Source organism: Alternaria postmessia (genome assembly GCF_024291825.1).
Source record: "Alternaria postmessia strain BMP 2775 chromosome Unknown scaffold_55, whole genome shotgun sequence".
Classification (NCBI taxonomy): Eukaryota; Fungi; Ascomycota; class Dothideomycetes; order Pleosporales; family Pleosporaceae; genus Alternaria; species Alternaria postmessia.
In genome coordinates, this window is record NW_026260128.1 from 25,223 (window position 1) to 42,131 (window position 16,909).

The window sequence follows — 16,909 nt, forward strand, 5'->3', positions numbered from 1 at the left end:
GGCGTCCATCCAATGAGCGTGACGCCCTTTAACCTCCCGACCAAAGCCTGCCACAATTGCCGGAAGCGACGATGGAGGTGCGATCGGTCGCTGCCAAGCTGCCAGAAATGTTTGTCAGCCGGGACAGAATGTCTGGGCTACGGCAAGCTGTTTGTATGGAACCGCGGAGTTGCAAGTCGTGGGAAGATGATGGGGAAAGGGTATGAGGAGAAGATGGAGCAGAGTCCTGCTGGTGTTGCTGCTGCGACAGAAGGGGCAGCCAAGACTCAAGATGTACCGCCGACTTTGGTATGGCAACACGAGGGTTCGTCACAACAACAACAATCATCGGACAATGATTTCGAAATGGTGCCGGCCAGTTCGGTACCGGACTTCTCCCGGATGTCCGAACAGGAGCAGAATCAGACCATGGCGATGACTGCTGTACAACCGCAGATGACGGATCCTCTAGTCAATGATCTCGATCGTAACTCGCGGTACTATCTGTACCACTTCGCGACACAGTTGTGCGAAGTCATGGTTGTATACGATGAACCGGGGCAAAACCCTATCCGCGATCTCATCCCCGCTACATCTGCTTATCCATTGCTCCTGCAGATCATTGTCGCAAACTCAGCATTTCACGTCTTCAACATAACACGCAACCCGATGGGTCAGTCGGCCTATCAAGGCGAGCAAAGTCCAACGGTAATGGCATACTACCAAGCTGTAAGCCGGTTTGGTGGCCCGTTGAAGTCGTCCTATAGGGACGCACTCGTGGCGAAGCAACAAGCGCTATCCCTACTGGCAAAGAGTGTGACCTCCGTGAACACGTCAAACATTGACCTCATCTTGATCACTATTCTGCTTTTCGTTAACTATGCTCTGGTGGAATCAGGCAGAGACAAATGGAAGGTACACATGGACGGGGCGCTAAAGCTCATCAAACTCCTAGGGGAACCGCCATACCTCCAGCGACCGATGAGCAGACTTCGGCAAACAATTCTTTCTGACTTTCTTGTATTCTACATTCTTGGTTCAACCTTCACTTTTACGACACTCCCCGCGTTAATCCCAGAGACTATCGAGCTGGACCCTATCCTTCGATACGCAGAAACAAACAACTACCTCTCCTGTCCCGGGCCGCTGTTACGCGTAATGCTCGAGTCCTTCGCATTGCCGGATACACACGGCTCGCCTTCCGGAACAAGCACCCCCATATACCTCCAACAGCAGGTCGGCGTACTACTTCAACGCGCTCTCGACTTTGACCCTATCGCATGGTCCGTCGACTTTGAGCGCGCCTCACCTCTCGACGACATCCAAAAGCGCATCCGTATAGCCTCCGCCCATCGCTCGGCAGTCTGCATCTATCTCGCGCGCGTCCTCCCCTCTACAAATCCTCTTCTTGATCCAGCGAGTGGCGAAGCACTTGTTAGTCTCACCGCTCTCGCTGATGACGTTGTCCAGCATATCTCACACCTCAAGCCGGGCGATGCGCTCTTCAAATCGATTTGTTGGCCGTTATTCCTTGCGGGTGCTGAGAGCGAGGATCCTAGTCAGCGTGAGTGGATTATGAATACACTAGACGAGTTGTATGGCCAGATGTTTTGGGGTTATTTGCATACGTCTAAGCGAGTGCTGGAAACTATCTGGCGATTCAAAGATGAAGCCGGGGTTGGGGTGGGGAACTGTTGGGTGGAAGAGGTTAAGGATCTTGGTAATGATATCCTGATCGCTTGATCTTTTTAAGCGACCAGACATTACTCTGGGATCGCACAAGCATAGAGCGCAAGGACGAACATGCGACTGCGACTGCGACTGCGACTGCGACTGCGACTGCGTCCTTTACGCTCTCGCAACAAACCGCGAAGCCCATTTCTCGATCGGATCCCTATTTTGAACAAGCAAAGACATTACTGGGATTGTCCTGGCTATTTCTGGTCAAGACCGGCCAGCGCGATGATAATCACGAGCTAGTTAGGTCTAGTTGATCACCTCAGGGATGGTAGCGGGGTACTCGGCGCGAACAACCTCAAGATTGGTGTACCGTGACACAAGCATGTGGCTTTGAGAACTTGCGCAAGCCCTCTCTCTTCCAAGCTCTCTGTCGCGCCGTCATATCCAAGATCTGAAGCGTACGTTCACATCGCAAGCAAGCATTCTATGATATCCCGCCACGTGCCCTGATACGGAGATCTCGAAAAGGTGTTTGCAGACACAACCTCATGATGCGCGCATGCCTTTCTGCTGTAACATTACTTCAACTGGGTGCGCTTACGATCTCTGCAACGCAGTCAGTTCACCCGCCTTCCTTAAGAAGATTATCAGCATCTTCTAGTGCAGGACCATCGAAGCTCTCGCAACAGCTACCTGGCGGTCAAGTACCGTTGATTGATAAGAGGTAAGACCATTCTTCAATTTCTCTCGCCACCTTCCGCTATTACGGGGATGACTGTCGCCTCCTCAAGCTATGGGCCGTTCTTGTGTGATGAACGTACGCTGAGCAGGTACGACATACGACTGTAAGAGTGGAAATATTGTAAAGACTGCGAATGTGTGCCACGGGCTCAACTATCGCATATTCCTGTTTGGAACTTCTACTAGCATCCCTATTTGCATCTGATACCGACTGTATCACTTTTTATTGATGCGCGTCGCTTCTAGAGTCTTGATTCGTCATGCTGTCTACATTTTTCGTTCGATATCTCCTTTTCTTCCTCATATTCATCCCTAACATTTCATCGCAAAGCGACTACAGTGGAAACCATGATCCTATACTCCGTACCGAACTGGCGCTCGAGACTCTGCAAGATTGGTACAACACTAGCACTGGCCTTTGGGAGTCTACAGGATGGTGGAACGGTGCGAACATTATGACTATGATCGGCGATTTTGCGAAAGCAGCTCCTGCAGATATACTATTGCGAGACCTGGCAAGAGACGTGTTCGTGACTGCTTTGCTGAAGGCGCCGGCCAAGAACCCGCAGCCGGGTATTGAGGATCCTCGATCAAACAACACGACGCTTGTCGCCATTGACGTAACTAGCCTTGAAACTGGGTACACAAAATACCTCGACCCGAATACCAGCAACCTTCATGTCACATATCCACCCAACTGGTATGACAATGGTGGGCGGGTTATCTTCCAGAGGACATCTTCCAATCATGGCTCCAACTCTTTTTACCACCCTGATGACATCCCTGACTATCGCGACTGGTTAGATGGCTTCTACGACGACGACCTGTGGTGGGCTCTGGCCTGGATCAACGCATACGACGTCACCTCCGAAGCCGCTTATCTTGTCCTTGCGGAAGATATATTCATCGCTGTATCACGCACCTGGGGCACTTACTGCTTTAACGGCGGTATATACTGGAGCTGGAAGAAGGACTACGTAAATGCCATTGCCAACGAACTCTTCTTCAGCACAGCCGCGCATCTGGCAAACCGCGCCCAGGGCCGTAGGAAAAGAGCCACATATCTGGCTTGGGCGGAGGAAAGTTTACAATGGTTCCTCGAAAGCGGAATGATCACAGATGACGGTATAATCAACGACGGTCTAACCGAGGACTGCGAGAACAATAACAAGACTGCGTGGTCCTACAACCAAGGTGTTATCTTGGGAGGTCTCGCCGAACTATACCGAGCTGGGAATACACGAGAAGTCACACCTCTCAGTCTCGCAGTTCATCTCGCGCGGGCGGCACTCATCGCACTCTCGGATGAGGATGGTATCGTACACGACGAATGCGAGCCTGATTGTGGTGACGATGGCGCTCAGTTCAAAGGGGTCTTCATGCGGAACCTGGTCAAGCTGCACAGTGTAGCACCGGACAAAATCTTCGCAAATGCCATTCGCAGGAATGCGGAGTCTATCTGGACACGGGATAGGAAAGTCACACCAGATGGTTTACCTGTATTCAGCGTGAATTGGGCTGGGCCGTGGATCAGCCCGGCGAATGCAAGCACGCAGAGTTCGGCGATGGATGCTCTTGTGGCTGCTATAGTTATCCATTCGACTTCGCAGTAATTAGTGTGAAGAGCATGAAGTCGTGCGTAATATTCATTCATCGTTGTTCATATATTGCTTTCCGCCCAGGTGTCACCTTTCATCCAGAACGTCGCTGCACATCTGTACTGCTCACGTCTACTGCTGGGGAACATCCTCAATGGTAATTCCGCCTGCACCGTTCAAGAAGTCCATCTTTCCCACATCAACGCCCTTCATCCTCAATATGTCGTACGCAGTCACAATGTGGAACCTGTAGTGATCAGCAAAAGCTCCTTGCCACTCGAAAACAGACCACTTACCACATGTTCGGATGCGCAAACCTGCTAATGTACTCTGCCGCCGGCATCCTGACCTGCTTCTGGCCACCGGGGAACTTGATAATCACCTCGTCATCCTGCTTGCCCTCGAAGTCTTTCTCGGAAAAGCTCTCGAGGTACTTGGTGCACTTCTCGATGCGCTCAAGTAGCTCGGGGAAGGTCTGCTCTTCGTCGGGGAGCGTTATGCCTTCGAGGCTGGGGTTCACTCGGCTGGGAATGAACTTGGCAGCGTCGGTGAGACGGTAGATTTGGTAGCGGAAGTCCTTCATGTCAGGGTGGAGAGAGGCGGTCAGGAAGGTGTTTGGGTCGGACGCTTTGGCATGTTCGTAGCCTTTGGAGACGACGAAGTGGGCGTTTTTGAGGGCGGAGATGGCTGGCGCGACGGCCATCTTGTGGAAGGTGAGGGACATGTTGGGTGAGTGAGTGATGTATGGGCGGCGAACGTATGTATTGATTGGGTGTGTGATGGAGTAGATATTGTTGTTGTTATTGTTGATTGAGAGTAAAGAACGCTTGTACTGGCGGGGCAGTAGTCTATTTATGTTCCACTATCATGTATCTCGCACCTTCTCTTAGATACCTCAAATGCCTCGAAGCTCTTCCCCCATCAAGCTCACCACGTTCCACTTGGCATTATCGCTCCACTGTGTAACCCAAAGCGGACGAAAAAGTCTAACCCAATCGTTACATGGTTAGGCGGTGAGTATACAGTGAATTACAAAGCAAGGTGGGTTGTAAAAGGTGGAGCCTTGCCAGCGGCCAATCAAATCGTGGCGCGACCTACCGATCGGAATTCCGCACGATCGGCCGCGGGGCAACAACAAGCTGTACGTACGTTTCTGTAACACAACACGATGCAGGATCATCACATTCAATATGCGCCCCTTCCTCATGTAGATGAGACGATGCAATGTGCAAATGTGCTGACAAAAGACATAGGATCACCGTGCGGTTTGGTCCTCTGGACGCCTGATATTGATGCTATTTCGTACCTCCCTGGGTGTGGAAAGTGCGCCTTACTTTCTTTTTACGATGAGCATGCTGACCAACACTGATGCGCTTTCGTATGCTTCCCGAATAAGCAAAGTACGAATGTCTCTGCCACCCGGAACGGGCCTGATCTTGTTAGGCTTGGAGAGTACAGGTCCTGTATCCCAAAGTCTCGCAAATGTCGGCATGCCGTGTAGGTATCTGCTTGACGATTGAAGAGCTCAGTGAAGCACCAGTACAATACGGAGACTGAGTACCTAGTCTGGGGATGAGACATTCCTGCTAACCTACTGAGCATGGAATCCAAGACATTCTGCTATCACCTGAGTGGAACATACACATCGAGACATTCAAGCAAGCGTCAAGCTTTTCTTCCAAGGTTTGAAGGAGCAATCCTAGTCTGACGAGCTCTTCCTCTCCAAGGAACTCACGTAAAGCCGACTTCAGGTTCCTCCGTCGCTGAAAGCCACTTCGCGCATGATCAATCACTTCGTTCAGGGTTATTCTCGGAGCTAGAAAAGCATTACAAGGACTCATCTCGACTGGTGGCCATTTGTAGTTGAGCATGAGACAATGCCTGCGACATCTGTAACATCCACTCGTTTGGCTGCACATGCTACACCATTGTCTAACAATCCTGTGATTGTTCAAACTACAATCTGCTTGCTGACCTCTCAACAACCAGCTTCGTAGCATATATCAAGGTGCCGATATCTCGTTATCTGGAACTCATCATCACACTCTCGCCAACATCTGGCAATTCAACGACACTGATACACATACTCTCACTTGTTTCCGAACCGCTGATTAGGAAGAAATAACAGTATGCCACCTAAGTCAGCAAACAAACCCCAGCGAGTAGCGATAGATAGGCCGGATCTCGGAAGTGTCGATGAGGTTCCCCATCCACCACCCATAGATCCACCTCCGAGGGTGCGACAAGACGGCATTTGCCCGAAGCTCCGCAACGAAGATGCATCCTCGACCAACGGAGAGATAGTAGTTCGGAGCAACTATGTCCGAGTTAGCAAGATTCCCCAAACTCTCCATGCGTATACCTTGAAGTTCACTCGTCCAGCTAAGGACCAAGGTCGTATTGAGTATAATAAGCGACGGGAGATCCGGGATGCCTTCCGAGCGCTGACCAAAGAAGATGTTCTCAAATTCGTCGCGAGGAAAGTACCGTATGCCACTGACTTCAAGACGCTATGGACGACCATGCCCATCGACAATGTTACCAAGATTGGTTACGTACACAACAGCAAAGAGTTCAAGTACATCCAACCAAACGGCAAGACAATTGCCAATCTGAGGGTAGAGCTCACTTACGTTGATCACTTGGCTGATATCCAACAAATACTTCAAACGAAACCTCTGGCAGAACTTCCCGAATACATTCGAGCTCTCAACGCGACTGTTGCGCAATGCATTGAAGAGCACCAGGAAAAGACCGGAAAGGAGATTGACAGGATCGGTGCAAACAGATTCTATCTTTCCAATGGCTACATTGAGATGCGCGGCAATTTACGAGCAGGTCGCGGGTATTACACCTCAATTAGACCAGGGACCGATGGACCACTTTTAAACATAAACCCTGCAACTTCCGCGTTCCTCCCACCCATCAAGGTCTCAGACTTCATCAAGGGGATGGGAGCGGTGAAAGACAAACGAAGATATGTTAGTCAGCTTTTGCAAGGAGCAACGCTCAAGATTCTGTACATCAGAGCAAACTACGAAGGCAGTGAGATCGACTACAACTCGGAAGCTGCTCGTTTGAAGATTTTCACTCAGTTTGGTGATTACGATTTTCGCAGGCAAAAGTTCTACGAACTGGAAGATGCTGTCGTCGGACAGCCAAGGAGGACAAAAGATAGTGATCTAGGAACCACGGTTCATGATTACTTCACTCAAAGTAAGACCCAGAGTTTGATAGCGTTGTCAAGATGACTAATTTGTTCCTAGCAGCGAACGTATCATTTCCACCCGAAGCAAGAGACGGCTCGTTCGAGACGTGGTGTATCAACGTCGGCAAACGCGTCAAGATGGAAGGCCAGAACACCAACAGATCCGACGACGAGATCGACGAGATCATGCGAGATCAAAGCGCACGCGGTGCGCAGTGGATACCAGCCTGTCTGCTACAAATCGTTCCTGGACAGATGGTCACGACGACACTAGACAGCAGTCATACCGGCGAGATGATCAAGCATGCTCTACGCTTGCCAGCGGCGAACTTTGGTCTGATTGAGGAAGAAGGCCTCGAGATCATCGGAGTCAAAGCTGAGAACGGTCAACAGCCCTTGGTAAGTCAATGACAGTTGTACGGAATCATTTGAGAACATCACTAACACATTTTAAGGCTTCTGCAAACTTCACGGTTGGGAAAGAACTGATTGAAGTCCCTGCAACCACTCTCGATCAGCCAATACTCCTTTTCAAAAATAACCCCATTTCCAAACGAAGGAAACAGAAGAAGCAGGAGACTACCAAAACGCCGGACCTTGGTCACTGGAACCTTAGGGATGTCGAATTCGCTGAAACGCCCTCCCAACTAGGCAAGCTTCATATGCTAGCATTATCGAAGTGTTTTGACCCAACGGGCACCACGTCTGCCACCACCAGTGGCCTACTTCAACAAGCTTATACTTCTTTTCGCAGAAAGCTTGAGGATCATGGTATCTCGATCGGTAACGGAACGACTGCCGAAGAGAGCAAGAATAACGTTCCTTCAGGAGCCGAGGGCGCTGTCAAACATTTGTTCAACAATATCCATCAGTCTACCAAAGACTGCAGCATCATTCTGATACCTGAGAAGGATTACCAGCTCTACGCAAAATGGAAACGACATTTCGACTTCAGTGGACGACAGGTTCTCTTCGCGACCGGCTCAAAGTTCTTTGAGAAGGGCTCGCAGGACTTCATGTCTAATCTGGCGCTGAAGGTTAATATGAAGTTTGGTGGTGTATCGCATCACCTGAATGCAGATACGCTCGATAAACTGCTTGGAAAGAAGTTGAATATCAAGAACAATACCATAGTCCTGGGTGCTGATATTGGCCATTGTGGGACGGGAGGTAAAGAAGGCAGCCCAAGCGTCGCATGTGTCGTTGGCAGTGTTGACAACAGATTCATGTCCTACCCGGGCTCCATGAGACTACAGCGCGGAGGCCAAGAGGTGAGTATCAAGCCAATCCTTTGTCGTTAAATTGCTAAAGACTACAGAACATCGAGGATGAGCACCTGAAAAGCATGGTGAAAGAACGACTCTATGCCTGGAGACACGCACACTATCCACTGGCTTGGGCCACGCACATGCTGTTCTACCGTGATGGTATCTCCGAGAGCCAGTTTAAGTATTGCATCGACCATGAGATCTCCACGATCAAGAACGCCTATAGAGAACTTTGCGATCAAGATCTCCAGCTGACCTTCGTGGTGTGTGGTAAGCGTCATAACACCCGGTTCTATGCCACTGAAGAGAGTCAAACATACCCTCTGAACAAGAACGACGACAGGCTAAACGGAAACCTTCAACCGGGACTTCTCGTCACGAAAGTTGTCACCAATCCTACACCATTCAACTTCTTCCTCCAATCGCACAAGGCCCTCAAGGGCACAGCTCGGTCAGCTCATTACCACGTCCTGGAAGACGGCATGAATCTCGGCGAAACGGCACTGCCTGAACTGACAATGATGCTCTGCTACACCTTTGGTCGCTCCACAACAGGGGTCTCCTACGCCGCACCTGCGTACATTGGTAAGTGTCTTTGTACAAACTCCATGTGATATCTAAACTGACTTGGTATACCTGCTTCTAGCTGATCGTTTATGCGAACGCGGTCGCACGTATCTTCGCGAATGGAATGCCGATCCTGAGATGGATCCGAAGTTCGAAATGCCTTCTTCGGAAAAGGACCAGAATGGCAAGAACGTACGTGTAAGCCAAGAAGAGATTGATAAGGCTAAGGCAGACCTTGCGAAGCTCATCTCTGAGACACCGACACTATGGGGCAAGTACGATAAACCGGTCAACTTTGATGAAGACTCGTTTCTCCACGGTCAGGAGTGGCTTAACCCCTGGCATCCTATTCTCAACGACCGGAACGGCATGTTCTGGATGTAGGTGCACAGGTGTAGCTGTTGAGTTGGTGCAGATTTTGATCGGTCTCTTTTGTTCGCGTGTTCATCGCTGTCACTTTCTGATTTTTCCTCCGCGATAGATCTCCTTGCTCTCTTTTGTTAAATCTCTGCGCTGATTCTACACTGTTTTTAGTCCCCTGCATTGCTTTTTGTAGTCGTTTAGTCGTCACGCGTTCGCTCCAATTGCTCAAAAAATTGTGAACCTTACTCAGACTTGCCCATCGCGTGATATTAGTAGTCTTCAATGCAAAAACATGTTGTAAGGCTGATGAGAGAACACCGTTTGTTGTTCAATGCGCGACACCCCACGCTCGCACGAACGGCAAGTTAACGCGTCTTTCCGAGATCGGCAAGCCATAGCTTCCGCGCTACATCGACATCGTCATCAACAATCTTATAGCCGAATTGGAGATAAGTCTGCCGACGTAACTACCAAAGATGGCTGATCTCCATTTTCCTTGGATATCCGACGCTGTCGTCAACCTCGACGTCCTGTACAAACCCCCAAATACACCCGCATCGCTTTGTTTCTCGTCGCATCGCATCCTCCTACCGCACCGCCCAATATGTCTCAAGCAAAGACTCCCCACGACCTGAATTGCCTCACAATCGGCGAACTTGAAAAGCTAGCTGCAGAGCGCATGGACAAGCAGACCCGCGACTACTACAATGAAGGCGCAGACTCTGGTTCCACCCTCCTCGAGAACATCACCGCATACCAGAAATACCGCATCCGACCACGCGTGCTCCGCGACATCTCCTCCATCGACACAACCGTAAATGTCTTCGGACATAAGAACAGCTTTCCCCTCGGCGTCGCGCCAACCGCAATGCAATGTCTTGCGCACGGCGACGGCGAACTGGCGACTGCGCGCGCGTGCAAGAACATGGACGTCGTGATGGGCTTGAGCAGTTTCAGTACGACGAGTCTGGAAGACGTTAAGGGAGCATTGGGCGAGCACCCAGGGGCCTTACAACTCTACCTCTTCGAAGACCGCGCCAAGAGCCAGAAGCTCATCCAACGCGCGAAGAAAGCAGGCTACAAAGCCGTTATGCTAACCGTCGACACCCCCGTCCTCGGTCGCCGGAATCTAGAAATCAGGAACCAGTTCAAACTGCCCAAACACCTCAAAGTCGCAAACTTCAACCAGGAGAACGAAGATGACGACACACCAGTAAAAGAAGAAGAAGACAAGACCGCCTCCGCAACAGCCGAAGCAAATGAATCGCGAAAACGAAGTGGGCGACAACCGCCCAGCGGCCCAATAACATTCCACACGCACGCCCCCAACCCTACCCTCTGCTGGGAACGCGACATAGCCTGGCTGAAAGAACAATGTCACCCAGAAATGCAAGTCTGGGTAAAAGGCGTCGCAACAGGCGAAGACGCGCTACTCGCCGTGCACCACGGCGTCGACGGCATCGTCGTCTCCAACCACGGTGGCCGCCAGCTAAACGGCGCACTAGCCACCATCGATGCGCTGCCTGAAGTCGTCGCCGCCGTTCGTTCACAGACTGGGACCTCTGGCAAGAAGATTCCTGTGCATGTTGATGGCGGGATTAGGCACGGGACGGATGTCTTCAAGGCGTTGGCGCTGGGAGCGGATTTCGTGTGGGTGGGACGGCCGGTTCTTTGGGGCTTGGCGTATAAGGGGCAGGAAGGTGTGGAGCTGGCGTTGAGGTTGCTTGGTGATGAATTTAGATTGTGTATGGGACTTGCGGGTGTGACGAGAGTTGAAGATATCGGGCGCGAGTATCTGGTCAAGATGGATAGGAGTGGATTTGTCAGTCGGCTTTAAGGGGGGATAGCAGTGTGCTGTGGACACTGGACTCATTTATTGATAGCCGTAAGATCTTTGTATTTACACGGGATTTGTTGGTATTGCTATCTTACTTCACTTACTCCACATGTTGTCGCCTGCTCTCAATGAAATCCACAAAATCGAAGAAACTCTTCTTATACCTCCTAACCTGCGTCGTCCGGTTGACCGTCTGAATTCCAAACTGCTGATCATAATCACCAAACTCCCAGTTATCCGCCCAGCTCCACGCGAACGCGCCAATAAAGTTGACGCCATCTTCCCAAATCGCCTTCAAGCCCTCGTTTAGATAGGTCTGGTAGTACCAACTGCGCGGGCTGTCGAACTCTTGGTCTACCTGTTCTTTCTGTGCCTCGGCGAAGACGGGGAAGCCGAATTCTGTGATGGCGACGGGAGTGCGCCAGGTGTTCCAGAGGTAGTTTAGATAGGTGCGCAAGTAGCTCGGGGTGAGGTAGACGTAGGATTGGCTGCGATATCCAATGTTCCAGCCAGTGGTTGTAAGAGTACTTTGGGTGACGCAGTAAGGACGGAGGGGGTGAGTGATGTTAGCGGCGCAGTCGGCTATGGTGTCGTTGGGTGGTGGGCTGACCACGGTTGCAGTGTAGGGTTGGATGGAGAAGAAGTCGGCTGTCCCATTGATGTATGCCAGATCCTCATCGCTCAAGGGCACGTAGTCAGCGATACTGCTTGTGAATGATTCTGGGTAATCGGTGCCGAGGAAGATGGGGTTTGCAAATGTGGCTAATTGGAACGAGTTGAAGTGGTTGGCTGCATCGACATCTGCAGGGTCTTCTGGATTACGTGGGACGCCAAAGTTGTCGTTGAATGTGAGTGACATCTTTCCCGTGCCACCAATGTCATCGTGGTAGAAGTGGTAAAGTCTCGCGTGAGACTTGATAACAGCATCGATAGACTTGCCATTCCTTGCGCCTAGCAGCGGCTCGTTGAACGACCACCAGATAGGCACGCGGTCCGCAAAGTGCGTCATGACAATCTTTCCGTAGTTGACGAAAGCGTCTTCAAATGAAACATTCTTGTAGCTGCACTGGAAGCAAGAGTCCAAGTAACCGATACCCCCTGTTCCGGGCGTGATGAAGACATTGCTGATGTTTGAGTAAAATTGGAGGGGTGAGTCATTGTGGTAGAGAACGATAGCCGGAAGCATTCCTTTCTCCAGAACGAAGTTGATGAGGTCGTCGTAGTGTGAAAGACCTTGCTCGTTGACTGGGGTACCCGGCAGAACGAACGGAAGGATACGCGTCCAGGGGATGGAGAATCTGTAGTACTTTACTCCCATAGCAGCGATGCGCTCAATATCTTGCTTGTACAAGTAGTAGTGTTCATTGGCGATCCAGTTTGGCGATCGACCTGGAGTGCTCAAGCTTGCAACATCGTTGTGAACAGGCGTTCGTCCTTCCTCGGCGATAGCTCCCTCAATTTGGACTGCTGATGCCGCCACACCAAGCATGAAGTCTTTTGGGAAAGTGTAGCATTGCTGAGGCACCAATGGCTCGGGTGGTGGCAGGATGAGCTCGCTGGATGGTACTGGAGTTGGCTCGACAGTTGAAGAATAAATGGCGTTGTCGGTATAGCTAGTGAAATTGGACGGCCAAGGTACGGTTGTCCAGAGAGCTGTCCATGACGCATTGCCGTACGGACTTCCCAAGTCAGTCGCTGATGGGGTGACTTTTGCGTCCCAGTTTCCCCATTGCGTTGTCGTCAGATTCGGCACGAAGCTGCTGAGTGACGCATATGGGGGTGCGTAGGTAGTCGTAGTGGTAGGCGCTGGGGCGGACTTTGCTGTACGAACTGTCTCAGTCTGCGTGAAGCTGAACACGCTGAACGTGTACTGGGGTGAAGGCAACGCAGTCGCATATGAACCATTCGCTGAGCATTGTGGTCGTGAGGCGGGTCCTTCAGCCGGTATGTAGACTTGCTGGGCAAGAGCCACTGTCCCGCATGCCAAAAGAGCTTGAGGCTTCATGATGCTGGCCAAGGAGTGCTTGATGCATCTTCATAGTACCTACCAAGTCTTTTATACACGCAACGCTTTCCAATCGGACCGTGGGGCTCCGGGCTCGCTCTGACTGTGGTACCATCGTCATTCGGCATGTGGAGTTGCTTGTACCAGCACAATTTCTCGCGGCCCTAGCCCCATCGTAAGTCAATACGAAAAGCGTGGTCGGCCTTGATCCCTAATCTGGGGTCTGGCGGAGGGCGGATTCCTCGGGTGAGCTCGGTCGGGCTAAATCTCGGTAGTGCTTTGCGGGGACTCGCGGGGTACAGCTTGTTACGATGAGCGCGATGCAACCTTTAGTGTTGACCGTCACTCTTGGTGCTTTGGCCATGATGACGATCCTAGCCTGCCGAAGATTCTCAGTGGTTGTTCGCGCAGGTCCACGTTTTGCGTCGCCTGGTCTTGCGCAAACAAGCCTAGCCTTTTCACATTCTGAGAACTTCCTTGTTCCGCGTCCCCCAGCCATGGCGTTTTTTTTTGTTTCTTCGGTATATCATTGCGCGACACTGTCAATTGGTAATTGCTAGCTGGGACTCTGAGCCCTAGGTAGCTACTTGCGAGGATATCTGGGTCGCGTTTTGCTTCCTAAGCTAGGTACTCGGTCGCTAGTTATATACCCGCTTTCTACCATAGCGAGTAGGCAAGACGGGACCAGCGATATTCTCGACTTGGGTTTTTCTTTCCCATAATTGGTTCCAAAATTTCCAACCGCATCTTGGACATTAGATAACTGGTGTGAGACCCCACCTTTAACCTAAGCTGTCAGCGAGTTGCATGACCTGTCATCAGACCTTTGGTACTGTGTGGAAGCTATCGCGAAATAGCTGCGGCAAGGACGATACGTCGTATTGTCGAATACGACGTATAAACAATGATGCACCAGTGCTTCATGCGGTGCTGCAGGGGTTTGCGGCGAATGAAGGCCGATGTCTTCTCAGCCCGAATCAGTTCCGGTTGGGAACTCGTCAATACTTTACTTCACAAAGACTTATTCAGGTCCAGATGTGAACAGGTAGAAAACTTGACAAAAGCTATGATTACAGAATATGGATGGATGTTTGCATCTGCAGTGTAACTTGGTGCACGGTATCCGGAAGTCTCGACCAGGTGATCTATAGGGGCCTCTCAGGCGACTGAGAACTAACGAATATCATGTTCGTTATCGACTGTTTTATTAAGATTTTTGTTGTTCACATCGAATGCGATGTCTGGAAGTGCACCTAGCTCTGTTCGCTTCAGAGCATCACCAGAATCGTGATTGTGGTAGAGTGGATGCCCATAACGCTTGCAGAAAGTGGCTGGGCAGGCAGCTTCGTAAACGCCGGTACCTGGGAGCGTATCCTCTCAGGAATATTCCATGACGGGTGTCGTCTTGCTGTGCTACTGGTGCTGGTACTGGTGTTGGTGTTGGGGTCTCTGCTGCAATGACACTAGCGGGAGTCCGTGCGCGCACACAATTTCGTCGTCTGCAACCCACTGGACGAACTTCCAGCGCTCACGACAACTCCAGCGACGACGCACCCGAAACCCGCCCAAGTCGAACATCCCCCCGATAATCTATCAACATGTCTGGAAAGCGCGGGTACGTTGTTGTCGCCGCAGGTGGACAGTGAAAGAGGAAGATTGCTAACAGTCCGCAGTCGAGGTTCTACCTCCGGTAACAAGCTCAAGATGACTCTTGGTCTGCCAGTGTACGTTTGACCCCGATGCGATCGCCCGACCAGGACATTCCCGATTGCGAAACAGGATATTCGAGGAACACAGGCTAATGGAAACAGCGGCGCCGTCATGAACTGCTGCGACAACTCCGGTGCCCGTAACCTGTACATCATCTCCGTCAAGGGTATCGGTGCGCGCCTCAACCGTCTGCCCGCTGGCGGTGCTGGTGATATGGTCATGGCGACCGTCAAGAAGGGAAAGCCCGAGCTGAGGAAGAAGGTCATGCCCGCCGTCATTGTCCGCCAGAGCAAGCCATGGAGGCGAGCAGACGGTATCTACCTGTACTTCGAGGACAACGCCGGTGTCATCGTCAACCCCAAGGGTGAGATGAAGGGCTCTGCCATCACTGGACCCGTCGCAAAGGAGGCTGCTGAGCTGTGGCCGGTACGTCAAACACCACCCTTGCGCAAAACTCTGCTAACAACGTACAGCGTATCGCCTCCAACTCCGGTGTCGTCATGTGAGGTGTCTCTTTTCCTGCTTTCGATAACATTCATGGGTTCACGGGCACGGCGAAAATGCATTTACGGGGTGAAGGATTTGGGAGACGACATTGCAACTACGATTAGCAATGGGACGACCTTCACAATACCAGTCAAATGAACATTACGACCAACCACAATGTCTAGCTCTTTGCAGTGATGGATAATGAACACAGAAGTAATGCGATAGGGAAACTTTTTGAGAAGGACCGTCAGCCATCGGTCCGGGAGATACAACATTATATACTGAACTTGGATATCTAGATCCTAGGCTCGTCAGCCGAGCACGAACTCCTATCGCACGCCAGCATCTGAAAGTCCGGCTCCTCAACAACGTCCTGCGCCCACCGCATCTGTACCATGCTCCTCGCTTCCACGTCCACCTCGCGCTTCCTCCCACCCACAAATTGCAAGTTCTCATTTCCAACAACACCCGTCGTGACCACACCCGTGCTCGGCGCCCCGATACCCTGCACCGCCCCATTGCCACCCTGCATAACATTTGCATAGCTGCTCGACATGGTCTGCACACCACTCACAAAATCCTGTCCATCGAACTCGCAATGCCCTCCCTGCGGCGTGTTGTCCACAGTCTGCAGCTGATTGATTTGTGCAGCAGATAGACCTGCGTCTGCGCCTAGCTGTTCGTAGGCTGATACGGCTTGCGGGATGCTCCCCTGAAGTAACTGAAGCTCCGACTGTGTAGACTGGAAGTGTATCCTTGTCTGCTGCATAACAGTGGCCGCATTCTGGAACGCGACCTGAGGAGGCATGCCACCACAGTTTAGCTCCACAGCCGAGTTGGCATAGTTTTGCATCTGCGCTGGGATGAAGAAACCAGACATCATCAGACTGCCTCCCGAGACACCTGTGAAGACAATGTTGGACATGTTGACCGCGACACGTGCTGGGAGCTCGGTTTGGATAAAGTCATTCACGGCTTGCGCGTGTGCGACACCATCCGTTCGCTGCAAGCCGGCACCTCCGCCCCAGAACAGATTGTCATCGGGTGCCAGAAGCGCGACGCCCATGGTGTTGGCCTGCACGGCTTGATTCGGCATATCGAAGAAACTCTGTCCACCATCACCATGCAGCAGTACGTTTGCGCCGAGCGTGCCGTTGGACGAAGTAGCTGCTGCACCGGGCACGCCAGACGCAGGTAGGAACTGGTCTGCTGGAGCGGAGATTTTGAAGCGGATGGGTAGATTGTTGACCATGACTGTGTCGTCGAGGATCATGGAGCCGTCGGTTGCAGTGCTTATGCCCTGGGGGACTTGGGCGGCTTGTTGAAAGGCGGTTGCTTGTTGTCGTTGGCCGCCGCCGTTGCCGCCGCCGCGGTTTCGTTGGGGCAGGGCAGATGTCAGAGACAAGAGCGAGAGAGTGACGATTTGCTTGTACATGGTGGCGGTACCGGGATGCAATGGGGTAG

The 16,909-nt window shown here is 51.6% G+C and overlaps 8 protein-coding genes across 8 annotated transcripts; 5 read left to right on the top strand and 3 right to left on the bottom strand.

The window, feature by feature from the left end:
• Positions 1–12: 12 nt before the first annotated feature.
• J4E82_007710 (uncharacterized protein) lies at positions 13–1,722 on the top strand (the record flags this gene model as incomplete). The annotated part of the gene is made up of 1 exon (XM_051733953.1): positions 13–1,722. One exon carries the CDS (start codon positions 13–15, stop codon positions 1,720–1,722), a length of 1,710 nt encoding a protein of 569 aa, XP_051586242.1.
• A 938-nt stretch (positions 1,723–2,660) lies between these two features.
• On the top strand, positions 2,661–4,013 carry J4E82_007711 (uncharacterized protein; the record flags this gene model as incomplete). Its single annotated transcript, XM_051733954.1, has 1 exon — positions 2,661–4,013. One exon carries the CDS (start codon positions 2,661–2,663, stop codon positions 4,011–4,013), a length of 1,353 nt encoding a protein of 450 aa, XP_051586243.1.
• Positions 4,014–4,130: 117 nt separating this feature from the next.
• On the bottom strand, positions 4,131–4,722 carry J4E82_007712 (uncharacterized protein; the record flags this gene model as incomplete). Its single annotated transcript, XM_051733955.1, has 2 exons — positions 4,131–4,245; positions 4,295–4,722. The coding sequence occupies 2 exons, from the start codon at positions 4,720–4,722 to the stop codon at positions 4,131–4,133; spliced, it is 543 nt and encodes a 180-aa protein (XP_051586244.1).
• Positions 4,723–6,127: 1,405 nt separating this feature from the next.
• Positions 6,128–9,425, top strand: J4E82_007713 (uncharacterized protein; the record flags this gene model as incomplete). The annotated part of the gene is made up of 5 exons (XM_051733956.1): positions 6,128–7,214; positions 7,265–7,605; positions 7,662–8,477; positions 8,525–9,059; positions 9,121–9,425. The coding sequence occupies 5 exons, from the start codon at positions 6,128–6,130 to the stop codon at positions 9,423–9,425; spliced, it is 3,084 nt and encodes a 1,027-aa protein (XP_051586245.1).
• A 583-nt stretch (positions 9,426–10,008) lies between these two features.
• Positions 10,009–11,241, top strand: J4E82_007714 (uncharacterized protein; the record flags this gene model as incomplete). The annotated part of the gene is made up of 1 exon (XM_051733957.1): positions 10,009–11,241. The coding sequence occupies one exon, from the start codon at positions 10,009–10,011 to the stop codon at positions 11,239–11,241; it is 1,233 nt and encodes a 410-aa protein (XP_051586246.1).
• A 100-nt stretch (positions 11,242–11,341) lies between these two features.
• On the bottom strand, positions 11,342–13,246 carry J4E82_007715 (uncharacterized protein; the record flags this gene model as incomplete). The annotated part of the gene is made up of 1 exon (XM_051733958.1): positions 11,342–13,246. One exon carries the CDS (start codon positions 13,244–13,246, stop codon positions 11,342–11,344), a length of 1,905 nt encoding a protein of 634 aa, XP_051586247.1.
• A 1,598-nt stretch (positions 13,247–14,844) lies between these two features.
• On the top strand, positions 14,845–15,462 carry J4E82_007716 (uncharacterized protein; the record flags this gene model as incomplete). Its single annotated transcript, XM_051733959.1, has 4 exons — positions 14,845–14,861; positions 14,920–14,970; positions 15,058–15,382; positions 15,430–15,462. The coding sequence occupies 4 exons, from the start codon at positions 14,845–14,847 to the stop codon at positions 15,460–15,462; spliced, it is 426 nt and encodes a 141-aa protein (XP_051586248.1).
• A 278-nt stretch (positions 15,463–15,740) lies between these two features.
• On the bottom strand, positions 15,741–16,880 carry J4E82_007717 (uncharacterized protein; the record flags this gene model as incomplete). Its single annotated transcript, XM_051733960.1, has 1 exon — positions 15,741–16,880. One exon carries the CDS (start codon positions 16,878–16,880, stop codon positions 15,741–15,743), a length of 1,140 nt encoding a protein of 379 aa, XP_051586249.1.
• Between the last annotated feature and the right edge of the window lie 29 nt (positions 16,881–16,909).